Genomic DNA, 13882 nt, shown 5'->3' with positions numbered 1-13882 from the left:
ATTCTCTTTCAATTTGTTCTATATCGCTCTCCTTCATCTCAAGACTGCACTCTTTTTGATGTTATTTCTGATCATATTGAACAAACCCTCTCTCTTTATCCATCAGCTAATATAGTTGTTGTCGGTGACTTTAATGCTCACCACTCTGAATGGCTTGGCTCTAGTGTCAGTGACTCTGCAGGCATTAAAGCCAACTTTCCAACTCGCTTTCCTGACAACCCGAATCATCTACTTTCTCTACTCAACTTATGTATTGTTTCTGATCCTAGTCAGTGCTCAGTTTCTCCACATTCAACCTTAGGTTCTTCTGATCACAGTTTGATCTCTCTAAAACTAATATCTCATTCTTCTTCATTACCTGAATCCCCCTATTATCGAACCTCTTACAACTTCAGTAAAGCTGACTGGGATTCTTTCCGTGATTTTCTTCGTGATGGCCCTTGGGTTGAAATCTTTTGTCTTCCTTTCGACAAATGTGCTTTTTACATGGCTTCGTGGATTCAGGCAGGCATGGAATCTTTTGTTCCCTCTCGACGATTCCAGGTCAAGTCTCAGTCTCCTCCATGGTTTTCCTCACACTGTGCTGCTGCGATTGTCAATCGAAACCGTTACTCCCATATTTTTCAGCAAAACGATTCTTCAGAAAACAGACGCCTGTTTATTACTGCTAGAAACAATTGTAAAAAGTTTTTTCTAACGCCAAAGCCCACTAATCTCAGGTCATGAAATCTCGTATCTCATCTCAAAAATTAGGCTCTCGTGACTTCTGGAGAATCCTAATATATCTATAAGAAACCAACACCCTCTGATTGCTTGGAGGGGGCATTTAAGCTTGAAAAGGATCTCACTTCTGCTTCAGCATGGGGCTCACAGTGGCTGGTGAACTTCAATACAGATAAAACTCAATTTTTTTTAGCCAATTGTTGTCGCAATAATTTAGATCTTCCTATATTTATGAACTATAATTAAGAAAACAAAACATATTTTTGTAGTACTGAAGGTTGGCTTTAGGGCATTTTCTGCAGGAAAATTACATACAGATTCACTAACTGTGATTTTGAAGTTCAGATTTTGAACACTCTGTGAGTCTTCAAAATCTGAACTTTTTAAATCTTTCTTTCGATTAAAAGATTGGGAAAATTCACCGACAGCTTTTTTAGAATTTCGCCAGTCTGCAAGCCGCTTTCTACTAAATTTAAATAATCTATTAGTTTAACTTATCATAAAATATAAATAAGATTCAATTATATGACTACATCTTCTACCTTTCATATTATATATATGACTTTTATATATTATATATATGACCTTTCATATTATATATAATTATATGACTACATCTTCTACCTTTCATATTATATATATGGCCATAACGCTGTTTATTATTTATTCAAGTGTAAAGTTTCATAACAAATTTATATATATACTTTTTTTAATCTTAATCTCCTGAGGGGCCACTTTATTAAAGAAGGCTGCTCTTTTTTTCTTTTTTTTAATAACCCTGACCAGGGTTAATAAAAAAAAAGAACTAAAAGCATAAACAACTTTGTGCTTAAAAGTCATTTACAAAAACTATAAAACTTAATATTTCAAATAATTTAGTTAGTGATGATAAACCCTTTGCAAACTCATTCCATAACTACTCTACAGACATAGCCACTAATATTGTTCAAAATGTTATACCTTCCAAAAGTAAACTTAATGACTAACATTAAATTTAAAGATCTACAAAACCCAAATTATAGTTTGTTTTTTGTTTCACCAGTAACAACAAAGGAGATCGAAATTTATTTCTCTACAACGAACACAAAGAAAAGTACAGGCCCAAATAGTATCCCTACTTTAGTTTTAAAGCTATCCAATAAAATTATAGCTGTACACATTTGTAAAACAATAAATATCTTATTTATAAAAGGAGTATTCCCAGATTTTTTCAAAATTGCAAAGGTTTCTCTAATTCAATAGAATGGCTTCAAAGTTGGCTTGTTAACTACAGGCCTATTTCATTATTGTTTAATATAAGAAAAATATTTGAGAAAATGATGCACGTAAGACTATACATGTATTTGGATACTTTTAATTGCATTTATAAATTACAACATGGATTTAGACATAAACATTCAACTACCTATGCACTTATTGACTTTAATGAGATTATTCGAAAAGCACTAGATAAATCAAGTTTGCTTCTGGTGTGTTTATTGACTTATCGACACAGAAAACCATTGTATCCTTCTCGCCAAATTACCATATAATGGAGTTCGTGGAGTTCGTTTGAACTGGTTCGAATCTAATTTAAACCATAGACTTCAATTTGTAACTATAAATAAAGTTACTTCATCAACCTAACACGTCAATTCAGAAATCGCTCAAGGATCTATCCTTGGGTTTCTTCTATTCTTGATATATTTCAATGAATTAAAAACATGCCTCAATAATGTATCTACTCATCAACTTGCTGATGACACTGACTTGCTTATAATTGAAGACTGCGAGAAAGTTCAAAATAAAATCAATGAGGTCATATCATCAGTTCTCGACTGGCTGGGAGCTAATAAAATCTTACTCAATGCCAAAAAACCCAAGTAGTAGTCTTTAAGACCAAAAAATTATTAAGCAATTAAATTTGTATATAAATGGAGATATATTAACTTCTCAAAAGCAGTAAGGTATCTTGGAATAATGCTGATTGAAAATCTTTCCTTTAAATACTATTTAAAAGAAAGATTTTGTTCGCCTTAATTTTTACTATAAGCATTTATTTAAAGCCAAAATTAAGTCGATCTGTTGGTATGATGGTCAAATTTAGACACTTTGTCAGCTTAGAAACTGTAGCCAGTATTTATCACGCCATATTTAGATCTCAAATACAATATGCTTGCCAGATCTGGGGACAAATTGTATTTATTTTTATACTTATATTTATTGGTATTTATATTAAATATTTAGTTAGTGTTAGTATTTTTTCTTCATCCTATTATCTTCAACTCTAATTCAATAATTTTTCTCTTTTCTCAATAATAATTCTTTTTCTTCTACCATTATTCATACTATTAACCTTTATTATTTCATTATTTTAATCAGTTATTGTTATTTATATTGTTATCTATTAATAGTATTATTACGTTACTTGTTTTCATTAGTTTTAGTATTATTATTAGTATTATTGTTTATATAAATGACTTTATTTTTGGTTCCTTTGGTTGCTGTGTTTGTCTGTTGTTTTATTATTATTAGTAGTAGTAGTATTTTTATATATATATATATTTTCTGGGGAGTTCTTTTTATTATTAGTTTTTTGTTTTGTTTTTGTTTTGTTTTTGTTTTATTTTTTAGAAGATCTCTGCTTTGAATTAGTCTAATACAATTTGCATTGTCCTTTCACAAAAATATTATTGTAGTATTAATATTATATTGTAAACGGTATTTAATTTTGTAAAGAATATATTGATTAATTGATTTAAAAGTATGGCAAGGTAAAACTTTTCCCTCGTTGAGCGAAAAAGACAAATATGAACGTTTTTAACAACATCTCGTGCAGCTTGAAATATTCAGAAATTTCAATTTTAAATTTTTACTACTTTTAATTTTTAATTTAAGAGGAGCTAATTGAATCGGATTTATTGAAAAATTTAAAGTATTTTATTTGGAACCTAAAAGTTTAACTCATGGTTTTGTTAAAGCTTTTGAAGATCGCGGATTTTATGGAGATAATTACTCCACCTTTTGAAGATGTAATTGAGAACTTGAAAGTTGGAATTTAGAAAAGTAAGATGCAATTGAGAAACACAACATGTAATTTAGAAATCGCAATATGTAATTAAAAAACACAACATGTAATTAAGAAATTTTAAAATGTAATTGAGAAACCCAACATGTAAATATGAAATCGCAATAGGTAATTTGAAAAACAACAGTTGTAATAAGAAACCGTAATATTTAAATGAGAGTATATTATTTGTAATTGCGAATTCAATGTAAACTTAAAGGTTATTATAAAAGATATTCTTATACATGTATTTTCATAAGTTAATAATATCAAATTCGGCATTTGTATGCACCAGCAATACAGTAATACAGTAATGGAATCGAAAGATCGTTGTGTTATTTGTCAATACATTATGAATAGAAAGTCTGTTATTAAATTGAATCCGTGCAAGCATTTATTTCACCAAATTTGTTTACAACCACTTTTGGAACAACCAGAACCACCTTGTCCAATTTGTAGATACGAAATATTAGGTAACCAAAAAAGTTCGTGCGGTTTTTGGTAATTGAATTGTTTTTAGCATTTTTTACAACACCCACATCGCACAAGGCAAGTAGCTTTGTTGCATAATAGAACGCGTGTGTCACGCGCAGTTGCTGCATATATAGTGTAGGCTTGTAACGAGCTTACAGGAAAGGTTTTGTGTAAAGAAAGGATGGCAACCCAACCAACGATTATTCGATCTTGCTTACTTTACGAGTTCAAACTTGGAAGGAATGCAACACAAGCGGCCAAAAACATCTGCACAGCATTTGGAGAAGGTACAGTAAGTGAACGCACAGCACAGAAGTGGTTTCAGCGATTCTCTTTGGGAGATGAGTCCATCAAAGACCTGCCGCGTTCTGGACGCCCATTGTTGGTTGATGAGGATGAACTGAAGGACGCTGTCGAGTCTGACTCCAGCCAAACTTGCCAAGAACTTGCAGTGAGGTTTGCTGTGAGTGTTGAAACCATCCGCCTGCATCTGCATGCGATTGGGAAAGCGTGGAAGCTGAGTCGGTGGGTTCCGCACAAATTGTCGATCGACAACAAGAAGCAACGGCTTACGATCTGCACATCACTCTTATCATGCCACAATGTTGAGTCTTTTCTTGATCGTTTATTGACATGCGACGAAAAATGGATTGTGTACAACAATACCAAGCGTTGCTACCATTGGTTGTCCCCCGATGACCCCATCTCAAAGACACCCAAGCCCAATCTCCACGAGCGGAAGGTTTTGCTCTGCATTTGGTGGGCTACAGCTGGTGTGGTGCATTACGAGCTGCTCCCAACAGGCCAAACCATTACTGGACTGGTCTACTCAGCACAGCTGCAACAAGTTCACGACCTGTTGCTTGTAAAGCAGCCTGCACTGGTGCACAGGAGAGGAGTTCTGCTTCTCCACGACAACGCGAGACCGCACACCGCTCGCGTGACTCAGGACAAGCTCCAAAGCCTTGGTTGGGAGAGTTTGCCTCATCCACCATACTCGCCAGACCTCTCCCCTACCGATTTTCATTTTTTTCTTTTCCTGGGAAATCATTTAAAAGGACAGCAGTTCCGAGACCAGGACGCGGTTGAAATGGAGTTGAAAGCTTTTATAGACTCAAAGGACCGAGAATTTTTTAGAAGTGGAATAAATAAGCTTGTTTTACGTTGGGAAAAGGTTTTAGATGCTAATGGTGACTATTTTGATGAATAAATGTACTTACTTTTGTCGTTTTGTGTGTTTTTATTATATACGGAAAAACCGCACAAACTTTTTTGGTTACCTGATATATAGGAGAATTTATTATATAAGGCCGGGTGAATAAAAACAAAAGCAATTGCTTTTACTCGCCGTATTTGAAGTAATTGCTCAACTTTCCGTGAATTATTTGAGCAAAACTACTAAAGTTTTTATTCACATAAAGACGACCAATTACTTAACAAAAACAATTACTTTTTTTTATTCAGCCGGCCCAGAAAATTGAAGGGTAATGCCTTTTTCTTGAAAAAACACTGATTTGAAAAGTTCGATTAACGTCGTATTAGTAAGAACGTTCAATAAACGTCGCATTACTACACTGAAGTTTTTATTGTGATAACTTATTTAGTGCGATGTTTTAGGTCAACGCAAGAAAGTATCATTCAGAAGACGATCAAAGTCCGCACTTAATTTATACTAATCATGCAAAAGTTTTGATTTTAAATGTGAATGTTGAAAAGCTTTAAAAATAGCTGTTTACAAAAGTTCTTCTGTCGTAAACTTAATAAGTGTATTGTAACTTTGCCGTGTCTTGAAACCAAAGTTATGCCTCACAGAGTGTTTTAACTGATCTAAACTAAACCTTTCCTGATATACCATTTACTGGACGGTTATATAATCCACTTACTGGCTATAGCTAATAAATAGTATCGATTGGTCAACAGTTGTAATAAAAGTATTTAACTAAAATATTTTTTCTAAAAATTTAAAACAAGATTTTCTCAACTTAGTTATAATTCATGTGACATAATAAATAACTAAGTTTGATCAAGTCTTGACACATGACGTGCGAGAAAAGTTAAATTAAGGTTGTTACAACAAGGTAAGCAACATCCAAATTTTACTTAAATTATTTTGATTATACATACTGAATGAAAATTTGAATGTTGTGTTAAAGGTAAAAAATAAGTAATCAGTATATTTTTATTTATTTATTTTATTTACATATGTTTGTAGACTTGTTTCTATAATTACTATTTTTTTAAGTTGAATAGTATTAAATACGAAAAAGCAAAAAATTTAAAACATACTCAAAAATCCAAAGTCAAATGTTATTATTAAACCAACTTCAAGTATAATTTAATAAATGCATGCTGAAGACAATTCAGATTCTAATATGAAACTGTTAATAAATGAAATGTCTCAGCCAAAAGGAAGTATAATAAAGTTCAACGTTCAACTATGCACGTCACTATCTATGGAAAATCTAAAATAAGAGCATAACCAGGGAAAAAGCCAATTGAAGGTGTTCTTGAAAAAAATATTATGCTAGTAATTGTGCTCAAAAAGGAATTTGCCACAAATATGTATAGACAGGGGGAAATTTTCAAAATATTTCACATCTTTGGAGAGACTGATACAAAATAAGAACTTATTTAACAAACCAAAATGTATTTGGAACATGGATGAAACAGGGTTACTACTAGATCATATACCAAAACGTGTTGTTGCAAGGAAAAGGATCAAAATACATTCAAACAAGTGTCAAATAAATGGCAACAAAAAAACCATTACTATTATGACTTGTATAAATGCAGCCGGTCATAACACTTCATAATAGTGAAAGAGCAACATTGAGTGTTTCTTGCTGGACTAAACAAGGTTTTGCTAAGTTACTGTTTGAAAAATTTTTTTTTTCAAATATTAGTTCTGCAAGGCCACAGATTTTAATTCTAGAAAGACATGAGATGTAAAACTTTCAGTTCACATCAGCAACTGGTTGCAGCCTTTGGTCAACACAGTTTTTAAGCCACTAATAAATATGAATTCTGATATCTGTCAAACAATGATGAATAAAACTACCCAGGGGACACAGTTTCACATTCTAGGTTATTTGGTTTATTTTCTAAAGCATAACAATGAGACATCACAACAATGCAAGATCTCAACCTATAGTAAAAAATGGTTCAATTAATTTTTCTATTCGAGACAATACTGTGGATATTAGTGAAGATACTGTGTAACACAATACTGTGTGCAGATGTAAGTTTTGAAGAAGTAGAAGTTAATAAATCATTAGTTAAAAAAGTTTCTTTTGATAGTTCATTGGTGCTTCATGGTTTCAAATTGCAAGTATTTTTTTGAATTCAGTTAGTGAATGTTTGCAACACCCAAATCTAAATAATGAAAAAAAACCTCTCACAACACATCAATAGAACTCAAGTTTTCATTTTCATTTAATGGTTCATCTAGTCTATTAGACAAAGACTCTGATGTTTTCACTTATCCTTCACTACAAATTAAACAAAAGAAGATTAACTCAAAAACTCTATTTTACAGTTGTTTTTTTTCATATTATAGTCTTATAACACGAAGCTTAAAGACAACTGCAAAAGTAGCTTGTAAAAAGAGAAAAGTTGAATAACGAATGGTTTTAAAAGAAAAAAGAGAAAAACTGTGAACTATAAATAGAAGTTAGCTGAGATATAAAATTTGCAAAAATCAACCTCTATTGAAGAAATAAAATATTGAAGATATTGAAAATTATCAAGATATTGAAGAAAGAAAATGATGGTATTTAGCAATAAGTTTTTTAAACTTTTTTTCGGGGTTCATTACCTGTACTTAGCAAATAGTGAGTTAAACTGAATAAATTATTTTTATTGATTTTTTAGTTTTGTTTTATTTCTAAATAATTGCATTATAATAAATAAATTTCCCATAATTGGCGAAGTTGTTTGTACTTTTTTTTAAACTGAATAAATGAAGCTTTTGTGTGACCTATATGGGGGAGTACCTTAATGAATGGGACGGTTTTCGTGAAATGCTCTTTTTAATTTGATGAAGTTGTTTAACTTATATATTGAAAACAGTTTGATGACCTTTAACTCTTGCACTATTATGTACTTTTGGTAAAAAGAGTGATTTATTAGACCTGGTCATTTATCCCATTTATTAAGAACTACTACTTGAATGGGACAAAAAAATTATTGAATGGGACAAATATAAAAGATTAAAAAATGAATTGAGGTCAGTTGTAAGTTTCAAGTAAGTTAAGCAGTAAAGGTTGTTCCTACCACTAGGTACGTGCCAAAAAGGCAACGTTTATGGTATACATTTACGCAATAGGAGCGCCAAAATTTTTATTTTAAGGAGTATAAAAATAAGTAAAAATTAAGTAAGTATAAAAATAAAATTAAGTAAGTATAAAAATTGGTATAAAAATAAATGTATAAAAATTTTATAATTTTCAGTAGGTATTCTTTTCAGTAGTACTTCTTCCTTGCTCACTGACGGGTCGACTTTACGAACGAAGTACAATGTTTTCTTCACGCCGTAATGCCCTGTAGATCTATGAACGTGCTCGATTTTTTTGGAAGATAGCGAAGTACTAATAATGCCACTTGCTACCATTTCAGAAGGTTTATCAACCAATTTTAACCAACTATTAGACACTCTAGTAAGGGTATCGGCCAGGTTAAACTCCGAAGCGACAAGCCTAATATCTACTTTGAGTTGGTATTCTTCTACTATATTTGCAATATTCTTGAGTCTTCTTCTTAACAGCATTTCGTTTGAAGCTTTTGTCCTCAATCTAGATTTTCCCATGAGTGTGTCGGTAACCCAATGGAATACCGCTTTCGAATCGGTGCAGATATGCAAAACTTCCATTTAAGGCCCATATGTAATCCTTTAATTACTGCATCAAGTTCGGACATGTTTATATGTGCTGTGTCATCTTTTCTTAACCAACAAGCGTCTTCAATTATATTGCCATTAACCGATCGACAACCACGCCTAGTGCTATTGAACTAGCATCTACCCAAATTGTTGCCTGACGTTATTGTCAGAGCGTTTGCTGTTCTTTTAACATACGACGAGGCTACACGCAGCCAACCACAAACAGGAAAATTTCCTGGCATTCTTCCCCACAAAAAAAGATATTACGTCTTGTTAACGAATTCGGAATTTCACAAAAATCGTTATCTCTTCTCCAACACAACTTTTTGTTTTCCATTCCGACCTGTAAACCAAGAACTCTTGCTTCATCGGATAAGCGGACCGCCGGCTTACAATTAAGCCCATAGATTTCCAAATGATCAAGTACGCGACGAACAGGTATTATGTCTTCATTAACAAAAATATCATCAATGTATGATACTTCCTTTCCAGATTGTTTCGTCTTGCGATAGCACTTTGTCCAATACCGCTTTCGTTATTGGACAAAGTGCTATCGCTTAACGTTTAGTTCGAATCCCAAACGTGTTAAACAAAATCCTTGTCCACGGAACACAACAGTTTGGTAAGTCCAGAGTTTCTCATCGATTTTTAGTTGCATATAAGCTGAAGATAAATCAATAATTAAAACATTTTTTCCAAACCGTCTCCAGTCTTGAAGTTTATCAGCACACGCATCTGTGTTCGCAGTGAATGCTTCAATAAACATGTTCAGCTCCCTCCCAGTGGAAAATAAAACCGCGTTCCACATGGGTTCCACGTGGGTTCCGTGTGGGATTGATGGAATTTACGTGGGACGGATTTTCCCAAGTGGTATCCGTATGGAAATTTGTCACCTTAAACCCATGTGGGTAATCCCACATGGGTTACATGTGGGAACCATATGGTATTTACACACATGGGAAATCCCACGTGGGTTTCTTGTGGGATTTGCATGGGAATTAATTTGAAGGCTGGAAACTAAAAAAAAAATTTTTTCATAAACTAAAAAAAAAATTTTTAAATCGACATTTTTAAATTGCATTGCGTTACATTTATATTGTGTGAAAATATTTTATATTAATATGGCAGGCAAGTATGTAAGTACCACGAATAATGTTTATCTTTCTTTATAGAAATAAGATTAAGATTTGTGCAAATAGACGTGTTATTAGGATAATATAATAGTTGTTTGAATATAGATCTTGAGTATATTATTTGCAAACAATTAACTGATGCAAGTTAAAATGTTGTCAAAAACCAATCTTGCATGCATGGGACGCTGCAGTGTCCCACAAAGACATGCAGGTTTGAAAGTCAAAGAATTCACAATTTTTTTTATTCAATAAAGAAAAAAATAGGATGGAGTGGGTTTCTGTAACTTTTTTTATGCTCCAAAACTTTTAACTTTAGATATATTATATCTAAAGTTAAAAGTTTTGGAGCATAAAAAAAGTTAAAAGTTTCGGAGCATAAAAAAATTATTATATCATATAATAAGGTCCTTAAGACTTAAGGGACTTACGAACTACATTGAGGAACAAAAACAGGATATTTACAGAAACTTTTCAATTTTTAATCTGGAGTACCGCAGTGTTATTCGGAATAAAGGCTCTGGGTCCAGTTTTCAAAGTAATATGATCAAAAGTATTGTTTAAATAAAAAAATATGCTTTAAAATGCATATAGTTATATATATAAGTTATATGTATAACTCCGAGTTATATTCCTGATAGTTAACTATATGTATAACTAGTTATACATATAATTTGTTATAAAAACTTATTTTTTAAGGTTATGCTTGAACACATTAGTACCAATTAATTCAAATTCAAGATTTAGTTAAAGTTAAAGTTAAAGTTCTTATTTATTCATTGTTTTTGTTAATTTTGTATTTATTTGTTCAAATTTATCAATTAGTACTATTTCTTACTACAGTAAGAATGTTTATCATTGTTGAACGTGATTTTATTAGTAACTTAATTTTATTTTCAACATATTTTGACAACACCCTTTACATTTTAAATGATGACAGCTTTACTTTTCTATTGATGTTAAATTTATTACGTTTCAATAACTCAGATTGAATCTTAACTGAATTATTGTAAGCTTTGTAGGGGTTTGTTGTATATCAAATGGTGTTGTAAATAAAGTAAAAATAATATATATATATATATATATATATATATATATATATATATATATATATATATATATATATATATATATATATATATATACATATATAACATTAAAACAATAAAATTGATACAAAATTTCACTTTAAATTGAATACCATTAACATTGTGATGATAATAGCATTAGGAAAACTAGTATTTATGTATTATTATTATACTATAAATAAATAGTTTTTTAATTCATTTTATAAAATAGAGACTGACAACTGATAATTAATGGAAATAAATACAAATTATAAAAATCATGTAAACTTCATTTATTATTTTTAAATACTATATTAATGTTAGTCTACAAAGTTAAAATCAATTTAGAGTATTATTATTAGTTCTTTTAAAATTCGCATGTCATCTTCTGTCTCTCAAATTTATAAAATAGGTGGTCAAAGCTTGCTCAATAGGTAGGTTCTCAGCATAACAATGCTTTTTCCTTACACTTTCTAAAGAGAAATATGGCAAATTGATTACTTATTTTACCTAAATCATAGGGTCATCTATGCATAATGATGTCAGATGATGACCCGGTTTATTGAACACCTTCACCCTTTATCAAACTCAGTCAATTTTTTTGCCATCTCCCATTGAAAATGATGTCAGTTTTTGTTATCATATTATAATGGTATATCTGAATTGCTTATATAATACAATAAATGCATATACCATCATTTTTTTTCTGGTTCAATTATACATTTATTCTCAACAGTACTAAAAGTAAAAAAACAAACATAAACTGTTCTTTCAGATAAGCAAGCTTATTTCTGAATTTAAATTGTTTTTCCTATGATCCTCTACAGTTTTAAGCAACAAAAGCAAGAAGTTTTTAGACCACATTGTTGGTGTAAATACCTCTAAAAACTGCTCATAGCTAGCATAAATTTTTTTACTTTTTTTTTAAATAAAATATTTTAATTTTTTTTTAATTCAATTTTTTAATTGACATTATTTTGGTCTCAACATCCCCTCCCCATTGTCAATTATTGTTAAACTCACACTGCCCCTCTATCTACTGGCATCATTTATAGATGACCCCATAGCCTAAATGCTATATATATATATATATATATATATATATATATATATATATATATATATATATATATATATATATATATATATATATATATATATACAGTATCAGACAAAACGAGTGCAACTAAATAATGCTAATTTAGTTTCTTTATATAAAAGTGCTGCATTTTTTCAATTTAGAGAAATAACTATGTAACTGTTTAAAGACAAAGTTCTTCAAGTTTTATTCATCACAAAGTTCATTATTTGTACACGAAAATTAATAAATTAATCAAAAGTATTAAAAAAAGTTGATTTTCTTCTGGACAAAACAAGTGCAACTTGACAAAATGTTGACCAAGCTGTATTTCGCTATCAATACTTCGTGGTGAATCCTTTGTTGTCGATCACAGCCTTGCATCTTCAAGGCATAGATTCGATCAGGTGATCAATGAAACTTTGTGGAATCACTGCCTAGGCTTTGTGGATTTGTTCAAACAGTTGATCCTTATTACGAACACCTTCACGATTAATTCTGCGGTTGACGATCTCCCACAGGTTCTCGATAGGGTTGAGATCCTGAGATTGAGGCAGCCAATCCATCACCGATAGGTGGTTGTCTTGAAACCACTGCTTGACTACTTTTGCAGTGTGTTTCGGATCGTTGTCTTGCTGAATAACTCATTTTATTGGCATATTCCATTCAGCATGAGGTAACATAACATCTTTCAGGATATTTTTATACATGAAACGGTCCATTATTCCATCGTTTCGATGTATTGGACCTAGACCGTTAGCAGAAAAATACCCCCAGACCATTACATTGCCTCCACCATGCTTCACGGTCTTATAGCAGTAACATAAATCGATGCGTTTTCTGGCCGGTCAGCGTACACGGCAAATGCCATCGCTCCCAATGATGTTGAACTTCGATTCATTACTGAACAGGACAGTTCGCAATTTCTGCACATTTCAGTCAATATGAGATGTTGCAAACAGGAGTCTTTTCTTCTGGTTTTTTTTTAGTGAAATCAGCGGTTTCTTTGCAGGGCGTAGAGAAAACAAATTCGGCTTCAACAGCACATCGTCTGATTGTTCGGTCCGATACAGGCAGCTTTAATTGCTTTTGTATCTCAACTGATTATATCCAGGGATCCTTCTTGACGGATCTGACGATCATAGAATCCTCTCTAGAAGTGGTGGAACGCACTCTTCCACCTTTATTATCTGCTGCCAACTTCCCCATAGAACGATATTTGGAACATAGTCTTGACACGGTCCATTTTTTCACGCGATATTTATCACAAATATTTTTATGTGACATTCCACTTACGTAATCGCCAATAATTTTTTTTCTTAGTTCCAATCCAAGACTGTCGGGAGCCATTTTTGCACTTGAAGTCATAAAAATAATAAAAATAAATAATCACGCTTCTCAAGGCTTACCGTCTTAAATTTAACTTGTAATGATACAATAATGCTTTGTGGAACACAACGTTTTGGTTGGATGTGGACTGTATTGATG

The 13882-nt window shown here is 31.7% G+C and overlaps 1 protein-coding gene across 1 annotated transcript; it reads left to right on the top strand.

Moving 5' to 3' along the window:
- The first annotated feature begins 4424 nt into the window (after positions 1–4424).
- LOC136086978 (histone-lysine N-methyltransferase SETMAR-like) lies at positions 4425–5453 on the top strand. Its single transcript, XM_065809480.1, has one exon. The coding sequence runs from the start codon at positions 4425–4427 to the stop codon at positions 5451–5453; it is 1029 nt and encodes a 342-aa protein (XP_065665552.1).
- The last annotated feature ends 8429 nt before the right edge of the window (positions 5454–13882 follow it).

This window comes from Hydra vulgaris, chromosome 11 (genome assembly GCF_038396675.1).
Source record: "Hydra vulgaris chromosome 11, alternate assembly HydraT2T_AEP".
NCBI lineage: Eukaryota > Metazoa > Cnidaria > Hydrozoa > Anthoathecata > Hydridae > Hydra > Hydra vulgaris.
The sequence above is the reverse complement of the archived record's forward strand: the minus strand, read 5'-3'. Positions and strand labels throughout refer to the sequence as shown.

Bases quoted from the DNA above. Each gene is read 5' to 3' on its own strand.
- LOC136086978 (XM_065809480.1), top strand. From the start codon at position 4,425: ATGGCAACCCAACCAACGATTATTCGATCTTGCTTACTTTACGAGTTC.